This window comes from Brettanomyces bruxellensis, chromosome 8, assembly GCF_011074885.1.
Source record: "Brettanomyces bruxellensis chromosome 8, complete sequence".
Classification (NCBI taxonomy): domain Eukaryota; kingdom Fungi; phylum Ascomycota; class Pichiomycetes; order Pichiales; family Pichiaceae; genus Brettanomyces; species Brettanomyces bruxellensis.
In genome coordinates, this window is record NC_054689.1 from 2,318,819 (window position 1) to 2,343,766 (window position 24,948).

Sequence of the window (24,948 nt, forward strand, 5' to 3'; positions counted from 1 at the left end):
TATGGCCAGATAGAGATAGTAAGTATGATAATTGAATTAAGCGCCACAAACATTTTGTGAGGTCGGACTTGGGACGATAACAAGGGGCAGAGACGATATATTGCCGTAATGCAACAATGTGCATTTAACCGTACTGCACTGTTCAGCTAGAAAGTTCCCCTGTGATAATTTTTTTTTTTTGCCTTTCTATTAATGGACTATTCCGCATGGTAGTATACGAGGAGAGGCCAGTTTTCATATGGCGCAAAAAAAAGCACGCCATTAATCGGCAAGGTGAGCAATACAACAATGCGAAATTGCTCGCAATTAATTGGAAACAGGCAGATATTGAAGTGGTTCGACGCAAATAATACCGGTGGCTAGTACTCCTTGACACATTACTATTGTTGAGGATATCATTTTCCGCTTTGGGGTGGTGACTTAAGAAATAAGAATCGGAGCTTAACAGTTTATTTTTCTCCCCCCAACCCATTTATCTGCTCCTTTAAATCAAACAGATTCCCACCTCGTCTGCTGCAGTGAAAATATTTCTGTCTACATGTATTCTTTTCGAAGACTCGCATTCTATACTATCCTAGTAGTCGTTGCAACAGAAATATATCTACACATGTCTGCAAGAACATTGTCGAAACGCGTTATTGTTGTGGGAAGTGGATTGGCTGGACTTAGTGCTGCTCACAGCGTGATCCAAAATGGAGGAAAAGTCGTTCTTTTGGAGATGATGCCAAAGTATGGAGGAAACTCCATCAAGGCATCTTCGGGAATCAACGGTGCGCCAACCCGGTTTCAGCCCTTGCCCGATGACATGTTCTACTCGGATACAGTGAAGTCGTCAGGTGTGATTTATCAAAATTCGAATCCACAGATGAAAAAGGACAGAGAAGAACTCATGAAGACTTTGGTTGACAAGTCTCAGAGTGCCGTTTACTGGCTTACGGACCACTTCGGCATCGATTTGTCAGCAGTGACTCAGCTTGGAGGACACTCGAGACCAAGAACTCACCGGGGGACCGGTAAGCTTCCACCCGGATTCGCCATTGTTTCTGCCTTGTGGAAAAAGCTCCAGGAAGAGTATGCAGAACGAGCAGTTCTAAAAACGCATTGCCGTGTGACCAAGCTTCTCACTGCCGAAACGGGAGTTGTCGGTGTCGAGTACGAGGACTTGGACACCAAGGAGAAGTTCAAGCTTTACGGACCGGTTGTTTTCACAGTTGGAGGATTTGCAGGCGATACTACAGGCCTCGTGAACAAGTACCGGCCGGATCTTGCAAGCTATCCATCGACCAACACCGCCAGACCTCAGTCGATCGGCCTTTTGAAGGCGATTGGAGGCCAGTTGCTGGACATGGAGTCGATTCAAGTGCACCCGACCGGATTTGTGAGTCTCGAGGATCCATATGCAAGAAACAAGTTTTTGGCTGCCGAGCTGCTCCGCGGAGAAGGCGGCATCTTGTTGAATGACAAAGGTGACAGATTCGCAAGTGAGATGCTCAGAAGAGACCAGGTCACGGAGGCTGTGCTGAAGAACTGTGCCGAGGATGCCAACGATAAGATTAGGCAGTGGAAAGTGTGGCTGGTTCTTGATGAGGGTTCCACATCGAAGATCGGAAACAACATCGGCTTCTATCAGTTCAAGAAGCTCTTGGCAAAGAAGACCATCGGCGAGTGGTCCAAGGAAATTCCAAACATCAAGCAAAGTGTGATTCGTTACGCCAAGTTCGCACAGCAGAAGAAGGACACCGACTTTGGCAGAACGAACTTTGGCCGTTGGAGTTTGAAGCCAGAGGATGTTAGTGATGAAACTGTCATTGTGGCCGGTAGAGTTACACCGGTTCTTCATTTCACCATGGGAGGTATCAAAATTAACACGGATGCCCAGTTCTTGGATGTTGATAACAAGCCAATTAACGGAATCTGGGGTGCCGGTGAGATCACAGCCGGTGTGCACTCCAGTAACAGATTGGGTGGTTCATCTTTGCTTGAGTGTGTTGTTTTTGGCAGAATTGCTGGTCAGCATGCAAACCACTCTTTGAAAAGTCACATTTAGGGATAGCTAGTGCTAACTAGCATAGCTTGAACTGGCTTATTTCTAGTTCCAACTAGATTAGTCCCACTTAGTCCTATCTATCTTCTATTTTCTACTTTCTACAATCCCTTTCTTATGTTTACGTAATTTTTTCACAATTGATGTTTCCCTGGTAATGACTTTCCGTAGCAAAATATAAATTTCAACCAAAAACAAATGAGGGTCAATTTGCTTGCCGTGTGCTTAGTAATTCTGCTCCGTAATTTTATCGCTATCAGTCGGATTCTAATTTTTCACATTCAATTCTTTCTCGGGCAATTGTACCGACAACTTTTTTTCTGATTGCTTCCTTTTCCACGATATATACGCATTATGTATATATATATATAAGATGTGGGGAGAACCCACATTTCCAACACACCTTTCTTCCTTTCTTCTTTTCCTCACACACTATTATTATTTAAGAAACCAGAATATACAAACAATATGGGTTATCCAGCAGTTTTGGGAGGTGTCAGCAGAAAAGTGACATCTAAAATTTACACACATTCGTGTGGATTCAAACGGATGGACAAATTGCAGTTTGGTGCACGTATGTCTGTAATCAAGACAAACAAAGACGGTGCAAAGCCATCTTTCATAATTTATTCGACAATTCCCTACGATGACCATGTGATTTCTTCCCTTAACAAGCTTATGGTTGAGAATGGCGATCTAACCAAAGACCAGTCCTTTGTTCAGAATGTTACACACATCATTATTCCTGACAGAGAGCATACCATGGCACTTCTTCCGTATAAAGAGAAATACCCATCGATCAAGGTCATTGGCTTTGAAGGATGCGACGAACAGATCAACAAGGCTATAGACTACAAAATTCCTGAAACAAGTGGCAACACCATTCTAAAGAGCGATGACCTCGTGAAGTTTGGAATTCCAAAGGACTCTGATATCATTGCAAATGATTTCCAGTTCTTATATATCCCATCGCACCAGAACAAGGAGTTGATGTTGTTTGTTCCTTCTGAGAAAACTCTTTTGGAGGCTGATATGTTCTTCAATCTTCAGTATTCTGGCAACAGGAGACCCGAATCGGACCTTTACAACGAACAATTCGGGTCCGTTGATCCGCAAACAGGAGTATACGGATGGTTGACAAAAAAGTTGTTCACACCTAATACGTTTTTGAATCGTCAAATTTCCGGTTCCATTTTCAAAGATAGAGAAGGTGCAAAGAAGGCTGTTTCGAGCATGCTTGAGGAGTGGGACTTTGAACGTATTATCATGTGCCACGGAGATACAATTGATAGGGATGGCAAGAAAGTGTGGAAAGATGCTTTTGCCTCGTTATTGCAGTGAATGCAAATGACTTTATTCGTACTTTGTGCTTTTCTAGTCTTTTTATACAACTGAACTGACATGCATTTTACAAGGATTTTCAAAGACACTTGTTTTCCTTCCTGTTTGTTAGTATAGCAAATCTAACGTTAGTAATTTTCATTGCTGTATGTGTGTACTAAAATGCTGAAGTTGTGTAGTGAGTATTGACTTAGATTTGATGTGATCGTTACTTTACTTATTTAACGCGATTTTTATTCGCAAAAAGTATACCCAAAGTATATTCAAAATATATCCAAAGTATATCAAAAGTACATCCAAAGTATATCAAAAGTACATCCAAAGTATATCAAAAGTATATCCAAAGTATATGCAAATGGATCGCATCCAGAATTTTTGCACAATTTATCCACATACAAATTCCTTTTGGGGTAAACATAGGAATGCGGAGCGAACCCATTAAGTATTGAGATGGCAAACTTTCTATTATTAATTTTTTTCCTACACTTATCAACTCCTTTATCCGAAGTTCCTCGGTTGCTGCATCCAAAATTCTCTAGCTCTTTCTGTAAATACCTAATTCGATCAATGCTCAATTAATAATTTTGTGTGTGTACCCGTGCCTAGTTTTGAAGGCATCTGTTAATTCTTCTAAGTTTACGTTTCCTTTACTTTCAATTCCAGTTTTGTACTGCCTTATTTACTCAGCCGTTTCTTGCTTATTTCATCTCTTTATTTAAGTCCTTTTTAAATCATTGCACTATAGAGGTAATACATATACATAATACAAAACAGATCAGACATGACTACAACTAAAGCCGTTATTATGGTTGGTGGTGGATCCAGGGGTACCAGGTTTAGACCTTTATCTCTTGATAGAGCAAAAATCCTCTTTCCAATTGCGGGCAAACCACTTCTAGGCCATACGGTGGATGCAATTCTTGAAATTGAATCAATCAAGGAGATTATTTTGATTGGCTTTTACGAGCCTTCTGTTTTCACCGAGTTCATTTCTCAATTTACTGCCCGTATGAAGTACACAAAGAGAGACTGCACTATGCGGTATTTGAAGGAGTTCAAGGCATTGGGAACTGCCGGTGGCCTTTATTATTTCCGAAATGAAATCATGAGCGGATCTCCAGAGAGCTTTTTTGTCATACACGGTGATATTGTGTGTTCTTTCCCACTGCAGAAGATGATCGACTTTTACGATGAAAAGACAAGGGAAAACGGCTCGAAGAAGCTTGATGCAGTTCTGATGGGCGTCCAGGTCCAGAATTACGACGTGTTTCTTGCCTTAAATGACCGTGACCAGTCTTCTTTTGGAACAATTATCTCCGATCCAAAGTCCAGAAGGGTGGTTCATTATGTTGAAAAGCCAGAAACCAAGATGTCCGAAACGATCAATGGCGGTGTTTACATGTTTAATGACATGCTATTCAAGCGGTTGTCACGTGCTAAGATCACAAAGATTACTGCTGCCTCGACCAATCCGGAATATATCGACGAAGACGTTATTTCTATGGAGGAGGACATCCTTGAGAACCTTCCAGAGTTTGGCAACACATTTGTCTACCCCTACACCGGAATTTTCGCTGCTTTGAAGACCCCATCCGATGCCCTTTATGCAAACCAACTCTACCTTAATGAGTTACAGATAAAACAGAAAACATTGAAGTCAGAGTTGCCTTCGCACCTCTCAGCCATTCCTTTGGGCCACAAGAGAAGCTCAACAATCGACCGTGTTACTCTCGAAAAGCCTTCTGCAACAATCATTCCCCCGGTTTTTATTCATCCTTCCTGCACTATCGATAAAGACGCAGGCACCAAAATCGGACCATACGTTTCTATTGGTCCAGGTTGCAAGGTGGAGGCTGGAACGAGAATCTCGAACTCGATTATTCTGCACAAATGCCACATTGGGGGCAATTCGTTGATTCGAAACAGCATTATTTCATATGGTTGCAAGGCGGGAAAATGGACCCGTATTGAAGGCACAGGTGTTACAATCAAGAAAACTGCCAAAAAGCACGCTGGACCTCAGAAGCCTGTAGAATTGGGTGATTGCCAAATTATTGGAATTAAGGATTCCGGAAATATTTCGATTCTGGGCTCAGGAACAAATGTTGATGATGATGCGTACATTCTCAACAGTTTCATCTTGCCTAACAAGAACATCAGGCATGATATCAAGTACGAGATTATCATGTGAAGCGTGGGCAAAAATGAGGGAAGGTGAAATAATTGTATGTAACCACATAACACGTCTGCGTTACTGTTACAATATATAAGTATGAATTTGTCTGGAATGTAATTAGCAACACACTTAATCATTGTAATTAGTCAAGCACTTGGCTGGTTTTTACCTGAGAAATTCCGATCCAAAAGAGGAAAAAGTAAAAATAGGATGAACGAAAAAAATATAAAAAAAAATAAAAAAAAAACGCGAACGCGCTTTGCCCCGCTTCTCCTTTTTTTTATTTCCGTTATTATATCACCCTTGAGTTTGTACTTTTTCCGTGTGTCAAAATCCTGACGCGTTCCTCTTAACTCTTTCATCATTTAGCAACTTATCCAAAGACTACTTTTAACCTTGTGCAACAATTAAGGACAACACATATAGAAGTTGACAAGAATGCCGGCCAAAATGAAGCAGGCAACGCTTTTGTCCTTTTTCACGAGGTCAAATGTGAAAAGTTCAACGGCTACTAAATTGAACAGTAGCAAGCCCAAATCGGTTGAGAATATAACACCAACAAGTTCTTCACCGATAAGAGGGAAAAGCCAATCTACAACTGCAGGGAGAAAAGTCAATTCGAATCCCATCAAGGAGAATACACCAAATACACCGAAATCAGCCAAAAAGCAAGCAAAACACGAAGAGAAGCAGAATTTAGCTAAAGATGTTCCATCATCACCATTAGAAACACTGTCAAGCGGCAGACGTGTGAGGAAGGTGAATTATTCTGAGTTCTCGGATGACGAAGATGAAGATGATGAAGTTGTTGGGGGACGAAGAAAAAGGAGAAAGATCCATCAGATTGTTGCTGCAGAGGATGATAGCGATAGTGATGAGTATCATATTGAGGATGAAGACGCAGACGTTGTTGAGGATGAAGACGAGGATGCAGATGAGCTGCAAAATGATAAAAGCTACGTTGAGGAGAAGCCGGATTTGGGTGATGATGTTGTGGTTGATGATGATGATGATGATGATGATGATATAGTGATTGATGATGAGGCTCCTCGCAGATCGAGGAAGAAGAATATTGCACACAAGCAATCGAAACGAAGTGAAGAGATACATGCAGTAAGAAGTTCTTCAACTTCCGAGGAGGATAACGATAAGATGGATTTGGACGAGATGGAGAGCGATAAAGTGGCACATCCTACTTCGAGTGTGGCTGATAAGTTTTCTGCGGGCTCAACGTTTGTCCCCAAGAAAGAGAAGGCAGAAAGCGGCACACTCTCCATATTGGGTAAGAAGAGAAAGCATATGACACCCCAGAACAGGTTTTCTAAGGAAAACGAGGAGAGATATCAGTGGTTGGTGAACGTGAAAGATGCGGAAGGTAGGCCGGAAACGGATCCAGAGTATGATTCGAGGACTTTGTACATACCGAACTCTGCTTGGTCGAAATTCAGTGCTTTCGAGAAGCAGTACTGGGCAATCAAGTGCAAGATGTGGGATACGGTTGTTTTCTTCAAGAAAGGAAAGTTTTTCGAGTTGTACGAGAACGATGCCGACATTGCACACCAGAAATTCGACTTGAAGCTTGCTGGAACAGGCAGGGCGAACATGCGGCTTGCCGGAATTCCGGAGATGTCGTTTGACTACTGGGCGAAGAGGTTTGTGGATGAAGGTTACAAAGTTGCCAAAGTGATCCAGAAGGAGACATCTTTGGGCAAGCAGATGAGAGAGAGAAACTCGCGGGGGAAGAGCAAGGCCTCTAAAGTTATCAAGAGAGAGTTGGACTGCGTTTTGACCTGCGGAACACTCACTGACCAGAACATGTTGACGGATGACATGTCGAAGTATTGTCTTTCGATAAAAGAGCGGGTCAATGAGGATGCCAGCAAGACCTTTGGCGTGTGCTTTGTGGACACATCGACTGGAAAACTGGAAGTCACCCAGTTTGACGATGACCCAGAGTGCGGCAGACTCGAGACATTGCTTGCACAGGTTCAGCCAATGGAGGTTTTGGTCGAGAAATCAAAGATCAGTCCTTTGGCAATGAAAATTCTTCGGTTCAACTCGCACGCAGGTGCATTTTTCAACTTCTTGAAGCCGGAAACGGAATTCTTGGGCTTCGATAGTACGTTTGAGCAGCTCTGCAGTGGCAAGTACTTTGACAAGGATAACCCGGATGACTTGACGCAGTATCCGGCAATACTCAGGACTTACTACAAGTCGGAGAAGATTGAGGCGTTCAGTGCCTTTGGGGCTCTTTTGTGGTACCTGAAATCGTTGAAGTTGGACAAGGCAACAATCTCAATGGGCAACATCACCGAGTACGATCCATTCAAGAGCACCTTCGCCAATGCCACCATGAGGTTGGACGGTGTGACATTGCAGAATTTGGAGATATTCAGCAATCGTTTGACCAGAGCAGCAAGGGCACGTTATTCCGTCTTTTGAACCGAGGCGTGACCTCGTTTGGCAAGCGTGCTTTCAGGAATTGGGTGATGCATCCATTGACGAACAAAAAGCTCTTGGACGAGAGATTGGACTCCGTTGAGTTGCTCATGAACGATGGTGAGCTTAGATCGCTGATCGAGCACAAGCTGTCATCTTTGCCGGATCTTGAGCGGCTTCTTGCCCGGGTGCATTCTGGAAGTTTGCAGGTGAAGGATTTCTCGAAGGTTATCAGCGGCTTTGAGACCGTCATGGCTTTGATCAGGACCCTCAGCCAGACTTATGGTGCAGAGGGGGCAAAGGTGAGTGGATCATTGGGCAGACTCATCAAGAGTTTTCCCCGCGAACTTGAAACCTGCATCTCGAAGTGGTCTTCTGCATTTGACAGACACGCAGCTTTGGAGGATGGAGTGCTCATTCCTGCCAAAGGTGTGGAGCCTGAATTCGATCAAAGCCAGGAGACAGTGAAGGGATTTGAGCAGGAGCTTGAAGATACCATTAAGCGGTATCGGAAGGAGTACAGATGCCAGGAAATGTGCTACAAGGACTATGGAAAGGAGCTATATCTGATAGAAGTTCCCCGAAAAGCGGTTTCGCGGATTCCCGAGGACTGGCAGCAGATGTCGGCAACATCAAAATCCAAAAGATACTGGTCTCCAGAGGTGAAGGAGCTTGTTCAGAGCTTGCTCGAGGCAAGAGAGACACACAGAGCATTATGTGACACTCTTGAGCAGAAGATGTATGCCAGGTTTGACTCGGACTGCAAGACTTGGACCTGTGCCGTCCAGACCATCGCACAACTTGACTGCTTGATCTCTTTGGTGCGAGCATCCGAGTCTCTAGGATCGCCTCTCTGCAGGCCGAAGTTCATCGATGGGGACCGTGCATTTTTGGATTTCAAAGAGTTACGACACCCATGCTTCATTCCAGGAGGCTCTTCTGGCACTAGAGACTTCATTCCCAATGATGTGAGCCTTGGAAGCCACGGGAAAGGACAGATTGCACTTTTGACGGGTGCCAATGCTGCTGGTAAATCCACACTTTTGAGAATGACCGGTGTGGCCGTCATCATGGCTCAGATTGGATGCTTTATTCCAGCCAAAGAGGCCACACTGGTCCCAGTTGACGCCATAATGACGCGTCTAGGTGCAAACGACAACATCATGCAGGGGAAATCCACATTCTTTGTCGAGCTTTCCGAGACGAAAAGAATGCTTGACAACGCAACACCCAAATCACTCATTATCCTCGATGAACTTGGAAGAGGAGGCTCGTCAAGTGATGGTTTTGCAATTGCGGAGGCTGTTTTACACCATATTGCCACGCACGTGCAGTCTATTGGCTTCTTTGCAACCCATTACGGAACTTTGGGCCAGTCTTTCCTCAATCATAGACGTATTCAACCTCTAAGGATGGGTATATTGGTGGATGAAGAATCGAGAAACATCACTTTTCTTTACAAGTTACAACCCGGAAAGTCGAACGGCTCCTTTGGAATGCATGTTGCATCCATGTGTGGTGTTCCGAAGGAGATTGTTGATAATGCTGAGGTTGCTGCCAAGACTCATGAGCATACTTCTAGATTGAAGAAGGTGCACCAGTCTCAGGAGAGCATCATTCCACTAGGACTTGAGAGTGACTTCTCGTGGATAGACCAGAAAAAGCCATTGGAACGCACATGCGCTGTGTACAACGAGAATGTCAAAAAGACGGCATTAAAGACGATATTCGAGTTGATCGACGGCATCTAAGGTGGTCTGGGGATAAATCTTTTTGTATATTTACGGCTTTTGATATTCTGAAAAATAATAAAAAAATTGAAAAAAAAAAAAAAAAAAAGTAAATAAAATAAAATAAATAAAGTAATATCGGTATCTTCGCACTACCAGCATTGGGACATTTACATCTCCGTCTTATAAACAAATGTACAAACCATCAAGATATAAAAAAAACATGAAATGCCCAGAAAGATGCGAAAAAGAGGACGGCCCAGCGGATGTGAAGAGTCTAGCCCCAATATAAGCCTGGAGTCCATTGAATCAATCACAGATGTGGATCAAAGCACAAGCAGTATTCCGGACCCTTCAACAAAGCCCGATACCAATTATTCAGAATTGAAACCGCATACGGGCATCAAGCAGATATTTGAGCAGTTCCGAAACACATCCGAAAGACAAGCCAAGAAACGGAGAAATGTAAATATCCATGCCAAGGATTCGTCACTCTGGTGCGAAAAGTACTTTCCAAAGTGTGAATCGGATATATGTGTCAATAAGCAAAAACTCAATCAAGTGAAAGAAGCGATTGGAGATCTAATCATGAACGAGGGTCAAGGCCCGCGGATTCTCATACTAACGGGTCCTGCCGGAAGTGGCAAGTCAACCGTTGCCAAGATAATCGCCAACGATGCCGTATCAAATAAACAGGCCACGCTGGAATCAGAAGAAAGCAATATACGATTATTTGACGAGTTGATTGAAACCGATGAGACTGCTGAGGAGCAGTTTCCTAATATCATTGAATACTCGAACAGGACAACAAGCACATCTGCAGTTGCCTCACCCGTACGTCAATTCTCCGATTTTTTAGACGAGTGCAAGCTCTTGACTATGGGCAGGGAGAAATGCATAATTGTGGATGAGTTACCCAACTTGTACCACCAGGAAACTCTACAGAACTTTAGAGATGCCATATTGCGCTGGATACAGTTAAACTCCAGCATCCGATTGCCACCTCTCATCATCTGTCTGACAGAGTTCGATATAGATGACTTTCACTACAAGGGTGTGTTTTCAATAGAGGCAACTTTCAAGATCGAGACCGTATTCGATCAGCAGTTGATGAAGTATGAGGGCAGGTCGTGGAGACGAATCAAATTCAACCCGGTTGCGCGTAAATTCCTAACGAAAGCTTTGAAGATTGTTGTTGATGGAGAAAAAACGCTGACGGCAAAGATTCCAAAGAAAGTGATGTCTGAAGAATTAAAAGAGCTCAGTGGAGGAGGCGACATTAGAAATGCGATCATCACTTTGGAGTACTGGTGCCGATTTGTATTTCCTGTAACACATTCACGGTCAAGTGTCAGCACTCTTGGAGGTGTCAGTGGGTTAAACATCTTTCACTCGATTGGAAAGCTTGTGTACGGTACTCAGCACAAAGAAGAGGAGTATCTGGCATATATGAAGTCGTTGAACGTATCCAAGGCGTATGATCCAAAGCAGGAGTTTACAGTGATGCCGACAATTGACGATATCAACTCTATTAGTGTCGAGAACATTTGCAGGGATCTATATTCGACTTCCGAGAAGATCAACCTCAATGTTCTTGAAAATTATCTCGTATTAAACCCAAAGCTTGATTCTAATGTGTCCTCCTTACTTAACGTGTTGTCTGAGGCTGACGTGATGTCTTCATACAATCGTGACCGCAAGTGTCTGTCAATGATGACATACTACGGCTGTTTTGGCACGAGGATAATGTGTTCGAAGATCAAAAGCAGCACTTTGGGGCATGGATCGGTCAGGCGGCTAAAATACTCAAGAGACCCGAAAGTAAGAAGAAAAAGAAGGAAGATCCAGCAGGAAATTACCAATTTCTGCCTGAGAAGATGTCTTAGGCTTGTTGATCAAGGATATTACTCGCATCTTTCAGGGCTAAATGCTATGCTTATAGACGGGTTTTACCAGCAGCAGATCCTAAACTCTGCAAAACTTCAAGGAAAGCTAATTAATGGTGGTTACGGAAGCCATGCTCCAAGACTGGGCGGAGGATTTTCGAATATTGTTCTTGCCGAGACGAATTTTGAGGCGGAAGCAACAGACGAGGATGCCAAAAGCATGATTAATGATAAAGAAGTGTTGGAAAAACTGGAGAATGAATATTTCGGTGGAGGTCTTTTATCTGATCGTCGGGAAGGCATTGCAGAGCAAGAAATGGAGCTGGCTGATACGGCTGAGTTTGATGATGATCCGATTGTTGATTCACAGGAAGAACAGAAAGATGCTGATAACGATTCCGGGGACTGGGATGATTCTTTCAGTGATGACTCATTAGTACTGAAATTGTGAAACTGTGTAATCAGTATGTTAAGCCTCGAAGTAGGGTGAGTATGTTGAATATCAAGTTAGCTAAATAAATATGCTAATTACCAAACTTGCGAAGTACTAGATAGATAAATACTCAGTACGCTGAATATAACTACATCCAAATATACACTAAACAGATCAATGGTACATGTAGCATTAGAGTGGAAGATATACTGGTTGCTATACAAAAGAAGTAAAATATACTAATTCGAGGCAGCCTGCTTGACGGTGTTCTCAAAGTAATGATCATCATCACTGAGATTCTCCTTTATGATATCCAAGCCGCCCTGGAAGTCGCCATTGATGTAAAGCTGAGGGAAAGTTGGCCAATCACTGAACTTCTTGAGGCCTTGTCTGACAGTATCGTCTTTGAGAATATCGAAGAAACCAAATCTGACTTGATGCTCTCTAAGAATGGCGATAAGCTGTCTGGAGAATCCGCACTTTGGAGCAGAAGGTGTTCCCTTCATGAATAGCATGATTGGAGCAGCAGTTGTCAACTTCTTGAGTCTAGCATTAAGCTGTTCTGGAGTTTCTTTCTCGGGCACTTTGACCGACTCAATTGCGTTCTTTTGTGGCGTAGTTGGTTCTTTTGCAGCTTCGGAAGCGGCTGATGTGGCTGTGGAGTTTGCAGCTGGAGCCGATCCGAATTGTTCAAGTGCACTGGCAAGTTCTTTTGGATCGGCGCCACTTAGTTCTTTAAGAATTGTTCCATTTTTCACCAAAACAAAGTATGGAACGGCGGAAATGTCGAACAAGTCCGAAATTTCAGGGAATTTGTCGGCGTTCACGGATATGAAACCCGTACTTTGGTTTTGGGCGGAGTCTGCCAAAGTGGAAACAACTTTATTCATCTGAATGCAAGGGGATGCCCATGGTGTGTGGAAATAAAGTGCAATGAGCTTATCTTTTGCAGAGGTGAGAGTTGTGAACTGCTCTTTGGATTCGATTTCGACTAGTCCCATTTTGGTTGAAGGATTTGATGTGTTGGGAAAAAAGCAATGTGTCGATTAAGTTGATGTGAAGAGTAAACGTCAACAATTTATAAGCGGGAGCGTTTTCTGTCTGAGTTCAAAGTGTGAATTTTTCCAGGTGGATAATTGTTGCCAGGAAGTTCGCGCGTGCAGATTCACAGGTAGCCTCAGTTTCCGAATCGGGTAATATTACATAACTACTCGTGATGATTGGATGTAGGGATAGTTGGTTTCGGGATTAGGTATGAGATGTGAATGGATTGGGTATTTGGGCATGTGGCGATTATGGGCGGTGGGTATGAGGGCGGGGGTAATGGATTGTTGTGTCGGAGATATCGGGTTGCAGAAAATGGTGTAGGGGTGCTAGTAAATGTGAATGTGGTAGCTTTAAGAGTGGGTATTGAAGGTGAATACTAGACGGTGAGCACTAGATGGTGAACACTAGATGGGAATACCAAATGATGAAATTGTAATAAACAGTGGTAATAAAGAGCACTAGGCAATAAATGGATAGTAAAATAATATCATTAGTTAATGGTTGGTGGACAGTATTGATGGGTAAGTGGCCAAATAATGAGAATACCGAGTAATGAGTGAGTGGGGTGTAAAAGTAAGTAAGGAGTGACTGAGTCATAAGTAGATTGTAAATGGTAATAGCAGACAAAGATAGTGAGCAAATCATGAATAGTGAATAATGAACTGATATGCGAGTGTTAAATAGTAGGTTAGTGGAATAAGACATGACTAAGATAGCAGTAGTACTGCAAACCATAACCGATGGTAGTGCTAGTTAGTAGAGTAAATTATAAGTGAGATAGCATCAATTAGTAGCGTAATTTGAGTAAGGTAGCACTGGTTGGTATGTTATGACTCAGATGGTAGCGTAAACCATCGGTACTAGCAAATTGTTGAAAAGCAAGTTACAAACGAAATAAGCTAACAAACGATGTATGTAATGAATGGTACAAGCCTACAACAATACAGTAGTAATAGCGAATCAAGATCTATTCCTCTAAGCAAGATAATAATAAACATTACAATTAATCCAGGCCAAATCTAGCCAGGCTAGTGCTTGATGTCATGCGGGGACTCGTATTGAGAGGAGGCCCTCACCTGGTATGGCTGGGAGTAGTACTGGGGCCCGTAGTAGTAGCCGGAAGGAGGGTTACCCGCCGGGTAGTACTGGGAGGAAGAGTATGGGATGGACTGGGAGGGGTTAGAGGGTGGAGGAGGTTGCACCGAGCGGATAGAGGGGAGATTGTTTTGTGGATTTTGCTGTGGAGTGCGGAGAGTAGTTGGGGGGAGTGTTGGCGGGTTTGCAGGATTTGATGGCGCAGTCGGTGCAGAGATGTGTGGAGCACTTGCGTTTGCAGGATTTGCATTCGCAGGATCAGCGGTTGCAGAAGTTGCATCTGCAGCATTTGCATTTGCAGCATTTGCATCTGCAGAACTTGCATTTGCAGCATTTGCATCTGCAGAACTTGCCGGCTGATCGTGCTCTGGATGCCCCGATCGCACAGAACGCGGCAAACCTTGCTGCTCAGGGTGCACGGATGCATCCCGAGGGTTTTGCTCCTCGTGCGAGGCCTGATCGTGCGAATTTCGCTGCTCCTGCCCCTGGTCCTGGTCCTGCACCCCGTCCAGGCTCTTTTCAGTCTTCTTCTCCACATCCTTGTCCGCCTGCAGCCCGTAGTAAGACTCGGAGCGGTAGGTGGGGTTGCCCTGCTGAATAACACGTTTTATGTCTTTGACAAACAACGGGTAAAGCAGATCAACGATTTTCTTGCGCTGGGCCATGAGAAGAGCCCGCTCGAACGGAATCCAGACTCCCTTCAAGTGCATGGAGCCGATTTTGACGACGTAGCGTGTTTTTTCGGCCTTGAGAATGCCGTCTCGCCGGCCACGGGTCATCTTGGCCACATTTAGGAGCTTTGTGCCGTTGATCATGTCATTGTCGGCCCGCCGGACGACTGCCACACCGTTTGCCTCTACCTGGTAGCACAAAGTCTTCTCGTCCTCCCACATAATCGTTGTAATTTTTGGCCGCACGCCCACCGGCTGCACCTGACCCACCGATGGGCTTAACGGTGTATCATCAAGCGAATTTCTCGTTCTGCGGTGTGGCCGACGCTGCTGCCGGTCTTGCTTCAATGCATCCGGTTGCTGTGACATCTCTTTTCCATCCTCAACAGTGCCTGTGTACCTCAACACAGATTCTGTGCTCCCATAAGCAGCAGCCCCGTAGTAGGGGTACCCGGCAGCCGCACCGGGGGCCCCACCAGGTGCCCCGTAGCCCACCCCGTAGTTGTATCCCTGGTAAACTGCTGAAGGTTGTTGGTATGCCTGTGGTTGCTGGTAATAACTCCCGTATGCCGACACGTAGGTTTGGGGCTGTGCTTGTGTTTGTGCCTGAACCTGGGCCTGCACCTGAGCCTGTGATTGTGCCTGGGCCTGCGATTGAACCTGCAATTGAGCTTGTGCCTGTGCCTGTGCCTGTGCCTGTGCCTGGGATTGAACCCGTGACTCAATTTTTTCGTCCTTCGCAATGTTGCCCTCGCCCGAGCTCATGGCTGTGCTGCCCGCAGCGCCCGACGCCCCTGGATAGGTCAACGAAGTCCCTGCGGCGCGGCCGATCGCGACCGGCGACAAAGTTTGCCCCTGCGTCTGCTGGAGGAGCTGCTGGTAGTCCGCGTACCCGCCGTATTGCGCCGTGTAACTGGGCATGAGGTAGCCACCAGCACGCTGGGATGCGCCTGCAGCTGCCGCCGAGTACAGCCCGGCAGACGGCGTCCCTGAGTGGCCCGAGTAGCTGCCCGAGTAGTCGTATGTCAAGGCCGGGCGCGAGGCCGGGGGCACCGCCGCCTGGTACGGGTAGGGCTGCGCAAGGTACCCACTGTAGGGGTGCTGCTGCTGCAGGTTCTGCTGCAGGTTCTGCCGCTCCCCGGGCAAGGGCGCGCCAGAAGTCTCGCCCACTTGGTGCGGCTGCTGCGCCGGGTTGTATGGATAGCCGGATGACATTTGGGTATTAAAGTAATTCAATGCCTGTTTCAAATGACTCAAATAATTTGAATTCTGAAATGAGTAATCAAATCAAATTCTTCAATTCAATTCTTCAATTCAATTCTTCAATTCGATTCTTCAATTCAATTCTTTAAATTCTCCAGTCTTCTTTAATCCAGATTCTCTATTCTATGTGCTTCTATCCAATATCACAATACTTGAACTCAATTCTATATCAATCTCTCTAATGATATGATTCAGGATCTTCGTAGGTTTATCCTCTCGTTCTGTCTCGAATCAATCTCAATCAATCACCTAACGAACTCTATCAAAATTTCAATAATACAATATCCGACACACAGAAAGGCTCCTCTTAATATGAAGTATCAACTGTGTGTATGTGTAAAGAAACGCCAACTTCAAATTCAAAGCAAATGCAAATGTTATCAATGAACTCTGTAATTACACTCTATAGCACTAATTCTTGCAAATTATACCTCAATTGATATTCTCCGTCCTCTAATCACCTAATTGCTAAATCAAATCAACTGAAAGTCTCTGATAACTGCTTGGTCAAATAATTTCTGACCAAATCAAATTCACAATGATACTGCAATGTGTCCCTTTTTTTGGAAAAGCGAAAGAAAAAAAAATATACGTCGGCCAAAGTAAGTCCAACACACCCTTATTCTTACTGCTGGTACTAAATGTCGGGGATTTTGTCCTGATCACTTTAATCCAATCGCTGTCCTATGCCTAATGTATATGTGATGATGATATACTTTTAAATAAACGTTACCTCCTTTCTGTCGGTCCGTTTACCTATTTTATTGTTTTTTTTCCCCCGTTTTCCCCTGGTTGCGAATAATTTCGTCTTCAAATTTTTATTTTTATCTCTATGTATTTTTTTTTCTGCCCAATGTATTGCTCTATATTTTTCCAATATCTTTTTTTTTCCTGCTGGAAAAGCAAATGTACGTGACGTGATAATGCGTTAACCTCTTATGTAACGCACAATTTTTTTTTTTTTTTTTTTGATTTACTACCGCTGGATATTTCCTTGTCAGTAAATAATTAAACTTGATACGTCAGTATGGAAATTGTCTCGTAAGTTACCACGTTCCTCCAATTGATGTTTTTGCTAGCAAATCGTACAGGTTCTGTAGCATGTGGATTAAAAGAGGCGAAAATCCAAAGTAATAATCAGTAGTACAAGAAGTGGTTTGAATCAACTGACGGGAAATAGATGCAGAAGAAAAATAAAAATAAAAAATATCATAATTTTAAAAAATGGAAATGAAAGAAACACGAAAAAAAAAAAAAATTTAAACATCAATGCAACAAAAAACGCAAAAAATGCGTGTATTTGGCGGAATTTCATATGGAGAAGATGTAAGGAAATTACAAATATAGGCCCAGAAATCTTGCCTAGGCAGCGGTTAAGATAAACGAAGTAGGAATTTGACACAAATTCCATTGGCTAACATGAAATCTACGAAATGGTCACATTGGTCCAAATTAACGGCGTACTGAAATTGCAAACAAACTTTACTAGATGAAACTGTATCTGCGGTCAAACGTTATTCGCCAGTTGCCGATAACTGCACCTTCGGGTCAGAGCATTTTTTTTGAGGACCGGAAGATTTTCACTGTTCTTAATTAGATTAAGGAACTTGTTGGGATCAAAAACGAAGGTCCACAGATGAAATTTTTTCCTCCCCTTCTTTGTACTATCAGCTAAGCCTTTTTTTAATGTAAGATGTGAGTTCGGTTCTATATATAACTTGAAGTACAGTATACGTTGTCAAAGTTTATAAAAAGCCTTAAATCTGCAAAACATATTATACATCTTGCCTTATCGTACGGGCATAACACACATCATGCTCCCAAAATCCCGCAGAAAAGGAAAACAAAAAGCATACGTTCTGATGCATCCCGAAAGCTCACAGGTACTTCTTTGTGTGGTGAATTGCATCTGAGACTAGATGCACGACCATTAGTTGTTGGGCATTGCATTCATGTGCTGAAAATAATCACACATGCAATACAATTTTCTTATTTTTTTTCCTGAGCCGAACAATGAATTGTTGGCATTTTTTAGGGCTGTCTTTGTTATTCTATGAAATGTCTCCTGAGTTCCGTCGGAAATAGGGAGGGGAAAAATTTCCTCCAACGGACCTCCAGCAGCCCGAACTCCATACATTATCTGTATTATGTGAGGTACCCACTTGTCCCATAACGCAGAAGCACAACCGTTTATTCTTTGCAACGGTACATGCTTTTTGGATCTTTTCGGTACATATCATTAAACGCATGCACTACACCCGCAGCCTATGTGCTCCAAATGGCAGATATTGCCAGATACTCAACCTACAAATGGTTCTATGTATTTCGCGATATCGTTTGCAACATATATGGGGTTTGCATATGCGTCCATCCATTACATAAATATGAACTTTGCTCTGCAAGCACTGCTTTTTAATCTAATTTGCTTTTCGTATTTACGTAATTTGCTTTACATCGCGCAAATCCCACGCATTTCATTTTCTCTATTTTTTCTACATTTTCCCCTCACCGTTTCTCTACAAATCAGAACTTTGGAATAAGCAACGGTTCGGCTGAAGATACTCGTAAAAATTTGGGAGGAAAATATTTTACCTAAATACTACGTGTTTACGCTGTGTTTGATAAACGTGGCTCCCATTATATTTTGCATCTTCGTATTATACGATCACACACATGCGTAAGAAAAATAATAAATAAATAAAAAATAAAATAAAATGAGGTAATTTTTTTTTTTTTTTTTTTGCATTAATTGCATCCCAAGTTCTCGGCGAAAGCATTTAGCATGGGTATCCGGATTTAAAGGGAAAGCTGTCAGTGCACGTACAACGATAGTTTTAGAAGGGTCGCCGATGTTTCATAGGGATTAATTGGATAAACAGTTTATTGGCCATTCTACTTAAAGGTAACATCTCTGCAGTGTACTTCATGCAACTTGAATTGCATTTCATTTCATGTCTGTATTGCATGTTTTTTAAGCTTTTTATGCTTACATCTGAATAGCATTCTCTATGCTTTTTATGCTTACTTCTGTATTGCATGCTTACTATATGTATTTCATTTTTCATTCTTTTCATGCTTTTCAGGATGTTTATGTTTATTAAATTACCTCCTGAATGCATGCTTTACACACAATTGCATCTCCCACTTTAAAATATAGTTCTTTCCCTATTCCTACGTTTGTCTTCTGATGTTTCATTTTTCGGTAAAACTCTATTCTGCTCTAATTAAATTTATTCTTAACAAAATGGCAATAGAGCATCTGATATCCAAATCTGAGATCATACACAATACAGTCATCCTTCCTATAGCCTTGTAAATCTAAGCTTTTTAGTGAATTGAACGACTGTCTATTGATACTCACCTCAGAGCTCTCGCCTGACTCTTGAACAAAAGTAAAAAAGAACGTTTTTGGTTGCAATGACCCAATCACTTTAGTCAAAGTTGTGGCCTTGTCATCTTTTGGATAATTTGTTTCAAATGATGCATATGACCATCCTTTCTCTGGAGTTATGTGAATCGTATAGTAGTATTTATCCTCCAAGATAGTGTTAGACGAAAACCCACATGGCGTAAAAGCAAACGAGTCGTGTTTCGTTATTTGTCCTTCGGCAAGATTCATGATGTTTTCAAATCCTGTGTTTTGCATCATTTGTCGGCCAAACGAATGTCCTGTATCTTCGCATTTTTCATTGTTGTCCTTTCCAGCTCCATAGTTGTCCTTTTCGAAAAGATCTGTTCTTTCAGGATCCAACCCGGTCATCATGATTTCTAGAGTTTCATCTGGTATTTCTTTTTCCTGAGCACCGTTTTTCAGCATGGGTAGTGATCTATCATTTCCATTCATATAGAAATGCCAGTGATCAAGAGACAGATTTCCAACTATGTACGAGTCGGATGTCTTCTGGTTGAAATATTTGTTCAGGAAAATTATCTCGTTCGGCCAATTCTTGTGAATATCGTGCTGCTTCTCGGGAAACATGAACGTTCTTCGAGAATAAAACACTCTGTATATTTCAGATAGATCATGTTCATATCTGCAGTATTTCCTTACCAACTTGAGCAACGGTTCTAGCGAGAATAAAGTGGTGGTTCTTCCGCAGGTCTTCAATATCAATTTATGTGCAAAAACAAAAAGAGACGACTCCGATAGCAAGTAGGCATCCATCATCTGAGAAGATACCCTTGAGATTATTTCACAATTTACTTCCGAGAGCATATGCTCAATTCCAGATAACGGAATATCTCTAAGTCCCATTTTAGGCCAGCTGATTGGGAGGCACAAATCAGAGGGAGCAAACCAAATTTCTAAAAGTTTCTCTGGGCCTTCAAATGCGTTTGTCGAGTCTAAATTTTCTGATAGTTCATGATTCACAAAATCTCCCTTCAATACTGAATCCCGATAGCAACAGTATTTTTCATCATTGGTAGCCATTGGTGTCATGTTTTGCTCCAAATGTCAGCTTTGTATTCTGCCAGGTTCACTTACACGTGTACTCTTTGTTTTCTGGAATTTCATGAATCCTTGAAGAGTATGAAAATGGTCCAATTTTCCAGTTTATTAACGTGGGTTTGTTCAACTAATATATCCAAAAGACCAGCAATTAATTCACACCTGAAAATGAGTATGCTGCCATCAATAATCCAGCTGTGCTTTTAATGGATATATTATTAGATGTCAACCTTCAGTTCAGGAAGTGGTAAGATAATATTGAAAGGGAAGTTTTCGTTTAGTTGAGCACAAATTTTTCACTTTTCCAATTATATATATCCAAAATACAATTCGCATGTTATCCCATTTATTTTTTATGCTATTCTCGAGATATCCATTTACCTCATGCCGAATAATGCACTGCAGTTCCTCCGCATTTACTTCGTTCTATTTTTTTTTTTTTTTTTTCTTCGGTTTTCTATTAGATTTGATCTCATTTGTAACCAAGAGTTTTCTTCAAAACTTCAGAGAATACCCAAAGATGTTTTCATCCACATGATCCGTTCAAAATATCACTTTCAACAATGTCTATATCAGCGATATTGCTGGCAAATCAAATGTTTGTATGTTACGTCAGACTAGTCCTGATCTTTTTTTTTCTCTAATCGCACAATTGATATTGTTATCTTTCCTATTACTGACGTCAATCGGACAGATCCTTCATTCATCTTTGCCGCGGTGTTGAAGGTGTAAAGCATTTTTCAGATATGTCACATGACCAATATTATTGGTGTACGGTTGCATCAGTTAAGAATTTTTCAGTTCATTGTGACTTTGATGCAAACTTTTATATATCGTGATTAGAGAATGTTGTCAAACGAAATGATCAATCGGTTTGAACTAAGCACATATAAGTACGCTTGAATTTACATGTTCAATAATTACGTTACATACGGCAAAAAATTGTATTGCACAAATGCAGAAAGAACTACAACAAAAAACTTTAAATAGTTAGATATACCCCAGGCATGAAGCACGCTTATTATGAAAAGAATAAGTACGCGAAAAACTGGGAGTTTCCCTTTAGGAGCAGCACATAACAATATCATTAATAACAGCATAGCTCAGCATCAAAACGACACCAAGAGCAAGCTACAATAAAGATTATAATATTGCAAAGTATCAGAGGTGCAAAGCATATCCTGAAAGAAGCATCACAGATGTGACACTCTCTTTTCAGACATCCATTCACACATATTAACAAAAGTGAAACTCCTTGAAGAGAAGAAAGAGGTAAAAAGATATTAAACTGAGAGAAGAGAAATGGTGCTTAATAGAGTTGAAGTGAAGACTTTTCACGCGAGGGGAAGCGAAAAAAAAAAAATAAAAAAAAATAAAAAATAGCGAAAAAGAAAGTTGGAATATCTAACTTTGGTATTGCTCCTGTTACCAATTTGAGGGCAGTGCAGAGTATAGGTATGCCAAATTAAAAAGCTAATACCAATTTTTTGGGATAAAGCAGCGTAGAATAGTTCATACTGAAAAGTGAAGGCGATCACTCCAAGTAATGTAAAATTTGGTAGAGTGAAGTAACAAGAGTAGATCCATTAGTTTAAATTGATCAGAGCAAAGCACCCAATAGGGGTTAGGTGGGTTTTGTAGAGACACAAAAAATGGAGCAAAAAATAAATAAAAGTGAAAATAAAAAGATCGCGAAAGCTTAGCAGAAAGATCACCAAGTGGCTTTTTATGCTATTCCGCGTTCTTTTTTCACAGATAAAAGTTACCGTTTAGCGTGGAGTGAATGAAAATGCCCAGGCATAAAAGAGGAGCACCTAAGAAAGAAAAAGCAGAAGTGGAAGAGAAAAAGGAAGAGGTCAAAAAGGAGGCTTTACAGGAAAAAGCAGGTGAAACGCCCAAGGATGCAGAGGATAACTATAATGATCCAGATTACAATCCGAAAGAGGCAAATGTCGAAGAAGATACAGACATAGACAGTGACACCGAAATCGTTTATGTGCTAATAAATCAATTAAGGGGAAGAGGCCGTCCAAGGTTAAAAAGAAAGTCAGATGAAGAGCCAAAAGTGCATAAGAAGAAGATCAAAAAGATCTTTGTTGATGATAAGGGAAACCACCTCACAGTTCGGAATGATGAGGTCGTGACACCGGATGATCCAAAGGGGGACAAGAAGGTGACCGAATTGGGTGAGCTTCTTGGAGGAAGAAGTTATAAAGTTCCTACCTTCAAAGCACCTGGAAGAGGGGATCGTTTATACATGGTTTCGACAGATGTTGCAAGATGTGTTGGATACAGAGACTCGTACTATCTCTTTCAAAAGCATTTTGACTTGTTCCGGGCCACCGTTTCTGCTGCGGATAGGGTGGAAATGGTAAATGATGGAATTATACCTTCCACATTTAAGGCCAGAGCCCTTTATATGGTTACTGCAAGATCCATCTTTAAGGTGTTTGGTTCGATGGTCATTGAAAACGGAAAGCAGGTCACAGACGACTACTATGAGGATAAGGCAAGGGCTAATGGTGCAGTTGAGGGTGCACCTGCTGTAACATTAGATGCTGCAGCCTCAAACTCATCTCACAGAAGTCATCATAAAAAAAGATCTTCTTCTCCTGCCCAGGCTGCCAACTCCGCAAATCAGTACTCAGTTGCCTGGATATACGATAACGCGGTTAAGAGTAGGCAGTTGGACTCTATGATTCTTTACGATCGTCAAGAAGTTATCAATACAGTTGCTAATGGAAAATACGAGCGAGATCCGTACACTGGCATAGTTTATGTGCCGGAAACGACACAGCCAACGCATCACACTTTTGAGAAGGTCGACAATGGAAGCGGCAAGTCCGACAAGCTTGTTTTCAGTACGAGAATCAAGACCTCACCCTTTATCAGTACAGGTCTTGCAGATGTTCCATCTGAAATATATGAAGATGTCGTAGACGATGAGGTGAAAAAGGCAATTGAAGAGCAAAAGAAATATGAGCAGACGTTTTGACCATCTGCTTTGCGTTGTATAGTTTGTATATTAAATGTATGTGATTATTTACATATGGTCTCTATCTGAAGGTAAGCTGAAAAATACAGTGCTTTTACTTTTTTTTTCTTTCTTTTCTATGACGGATGCATTTTTACCGAAGGGTACCGTTCCTGCTGAGAAACCTGCATCAATGTATTTCATAGCATTGTCCCGCGATAACATTTAAATGCTTTTTGTATTTCCTCGCCGTTTTATTTTGCGGGGATAAATCTGACACCACTTCGATTCCTTGGTATTTATCTTTTTATCCTGGAACAAGCATCATTTTTACCCCTACGACTCAGACCACGAGTGCATAATCACACATCTTCATTTCTCTTTTTTCAAGTCTCTCCCTCTGTGTTTCCTGCATCTCTGATGTGCCTCTATATATGACTGAAAGTTCTGTTCGACAAGGCGCCGAGATTCCGGCATATATTTCATTGGTTTCAGGCGCCTTTTCCGGGGTTATTGCCAGACTTTTTGTTGCCCCAGTTGATGTGATCAAGATTCGAATGCAATTGCAATCAAACGCCCGATTGTATGGCACCATAACATCTACTATATCCACAATATGGAAAAATGAAGGTTTCACCGCCTTCTGGAAGGGTAACGTGTCTGCCGAGATCATGTACTTGATCTATGGATCTGCCCAGTTTACGAGTTACTCATTCCTGAATACGCATTTATCCAGATTTGAGAAAAAGCACTCCATGAATATTCCAACCGCCGTACATTCGCTCACTATTGGTGCAATTGCTGGCTGTGCTGCAACGTGCTCTTCCTACCCGTTTGATCTTCTCAGAACGAGACTAATTTCAAACGAGAAGCCACGTTTTGTTTCTCTTTACCGGGAGATCAAAGACATTCTGGTAGCTTCTGGGTGTCGTGGATTTTTTGGCGGTGGTTTCTTATCTGTTTTATCGGTTGCATTAACAACGGGTTTTTCATTTGCCGGATACAATGTGCTTAAAGGTGCCACATTTGGCACAATATTTGAGCCTACAAGTGGTTTGATAGCCGGTGCATTGTCCAAATTTCTTGTTTATCCGCTTGACCTATTAAAAAGAAGAAGGCAGATCACCACATCCTGCACTGTGTCGCAAACAGCAGTTGGAATTTTTCAAAAAGAAGGTCTCCGGGGCTTTTATCACGGTTTAATACCGTCCATTGTAAAATCTGCTCCTACAACAATGCTAAGTCTCTATTTCTATGAGCTAGCCTCTGGCCAGTTGCTAAGGATGGAAGAATCAAAAAGATTAAATGCATAGATACAACTGATGAGAATAATTAGATTTACGTACGCTACTCTTATGTTTATAGAATATCGCTCTGCTATTAATTGTCATTTATTCAA

General features: G+C 42.1%; 10 protein-coding genes across 10 annotated transcripts; 7 read left to right on the forward strand and 3 right to left on the reverse strand.

Moving 5' to 3' along the window:
* Positions 1–607: 607 nt before the first annotated feature.
* BRETT_001235 (uncharacterized protein) lies at positions 608–2,047 on the forward strand (the record flags this gene model as incomplete). The annotated part of the gene is made up of 1 exon (XM_041279790.1): positions 608–2,047. One exon carries the CDS (start codon positions 608–610, stop codon positions 2,045–2,047), a length of 1,440 nt encoding a protein of 479 aa, XP_041138004.1.
* Positions 2,048–2,512: 465 nt separating this feature from the next.
* On the forward strand, positions 2,513–3,385 carry BRETT_001236 (uncharacterized protein; the record flags this gene model as incomplete). The annotated part of the gene is made up of 1 exon (XM_041279791.1): positions 2,513–3,385. One exon carries the CDS (start codon positions 2,513–2,515, stop codon positions 3,383–3,385), a length of 873 nt encoding a protein of 290 aa, XP_041138005.1.
* A 781-nt stretch (positions 3,386–4,166) lies between these two features.
* Positions 4,167–5,576, forward strand: BRETT_001237 (uncharacterized protein; the record flags this gene model as incomplete). The annotated part of the gene is made up of 1 exon (XM_041279792.1): positions 4,167–5,576. One exon carries the CDS (start codon positions 4,167–4,169, stop codon positions 5,574–5,576), a length of 1,410 nt encoding a protein of 469 aa, XP_041138006.1.
* Positions 5,577–5,999: 423 nt separating this feature from the next.
* On the forward strand, positions 6,000–9,751 carry BRETT_001238 (uncharacterized protein; the record flags this gene model as incomplete). The annotated part of the gene is given in 2 exon segments (XM_041279793.1): positions 6,000–7,926; positions 7,941–9,751. 2 exon segments carry the CDS (start codon positions 6,000–6,002, stop codon positions 9,749–9,751), a joined length of 3,738 nt encoding a protein of 1,245 aa, XP_041138007.1.
* Positions 9,752–9,958: 207 nt separating this feature from the next.
* BRETT_001239 (uncharacterized protein) lies at positions 9,959–12,067 on the forward strand (the record flags this gene model as incomplete). Its single annotated transcript, XM_041279794.1, has 1 exon — positions 9,959–12,067. The coding sequence occupies one exon, from the start codon at positions 9,959–9,961 to the stop codon at positions 12,065–12,067; it is 2,109 nt and encodes a 702-aa protein (XP_041138008.1).
* A 221-nt stretch (positions 12,068–12,288) lies between these two features.
* BRETT_001240 (uncharacterized protein) lies at positions 12,289–13,050 on the reverse strand (the record flags this gene model as incomplete). The annotated part of the gene is made up of 1 exon (XM_041279795.1): positions 12,289–13,050. One exon carries the CDS (start codon positions 13,048–13,050, stop codon positions 12,289–12,291), a length of 762 nt encoding a protein of 253 aa, XP_041138009.1.
* A 1,074-nt stretch (positions 13,051–14,124) lies between these two features.
* On the reverse strand, positions 14,125–16,077 carry BRETT_001241 (uncharacterized protein; the record flags this gene model as incomplete). The annotated part of the gene is made up of 1 exon (XM_041279796.1): positions 14,125–16,077. One exon carries the CDS (start codon positions 16,075–16,077, stop codon positions 14,125–14,127), a length of 1,953 nt encoding a protein of 650 aa, XP_041138010.1.
* A 3,268-nt stretch (positions 16,078–19,345) lies between these two features.
* BRETT_001242 (uncharacterized protein) lies at positions 19,346–20,566 on the reverse strand (the record flags this gene model as incomplete). Its single annotated transcript, XM_041279797.1, has 1 exon — positions 19,346–20,566. The coding sequence occupies one exon, from the start codon at positions 20,564–20,566 to the stop codon at positions 19,346–19,348; it is 1,221 nt and encodes a 406-aa protein (XP_041138011.1).
* A 1,798-nt stretch (positions 20,567–22,364) lies between these two features.
* On the forward strand, positions 22,365–23,570 carry BRETT_001243 (uncharacterized protein; the record flags this gene model as incomplete). The annotated part of the gene is made up of 1 exon (XM_041279798.1): positions 22,365–23,570. One exon carries the CDS (start codon positions 22,365–22,367, stop codon positions 23,568–23,570), a length of 1,206 nt encoding a protein of 401 aa, XP_041138012.1.
* A 413-nt stretch (positions 23,571–23,983) lies between these two features.
* BRETT_001244 (uncharacterized protein) lies at positions 23,984–24,862 on the forward strand (the record flags this gene model as incomplete). Its single annotated transcript, XM_041279799.1, has 1 exon — positions 23,984–24,862. The coding sequence occupies one exon, from the start codon at positions 23,984–23,986 to the stop codon at positions 24,860–24,862; it is 879 nt and encodes a 292-aa protein (XP_041138013.1).
* Positions 24,863–24,948: the final 86 nt, after the last annotated feature.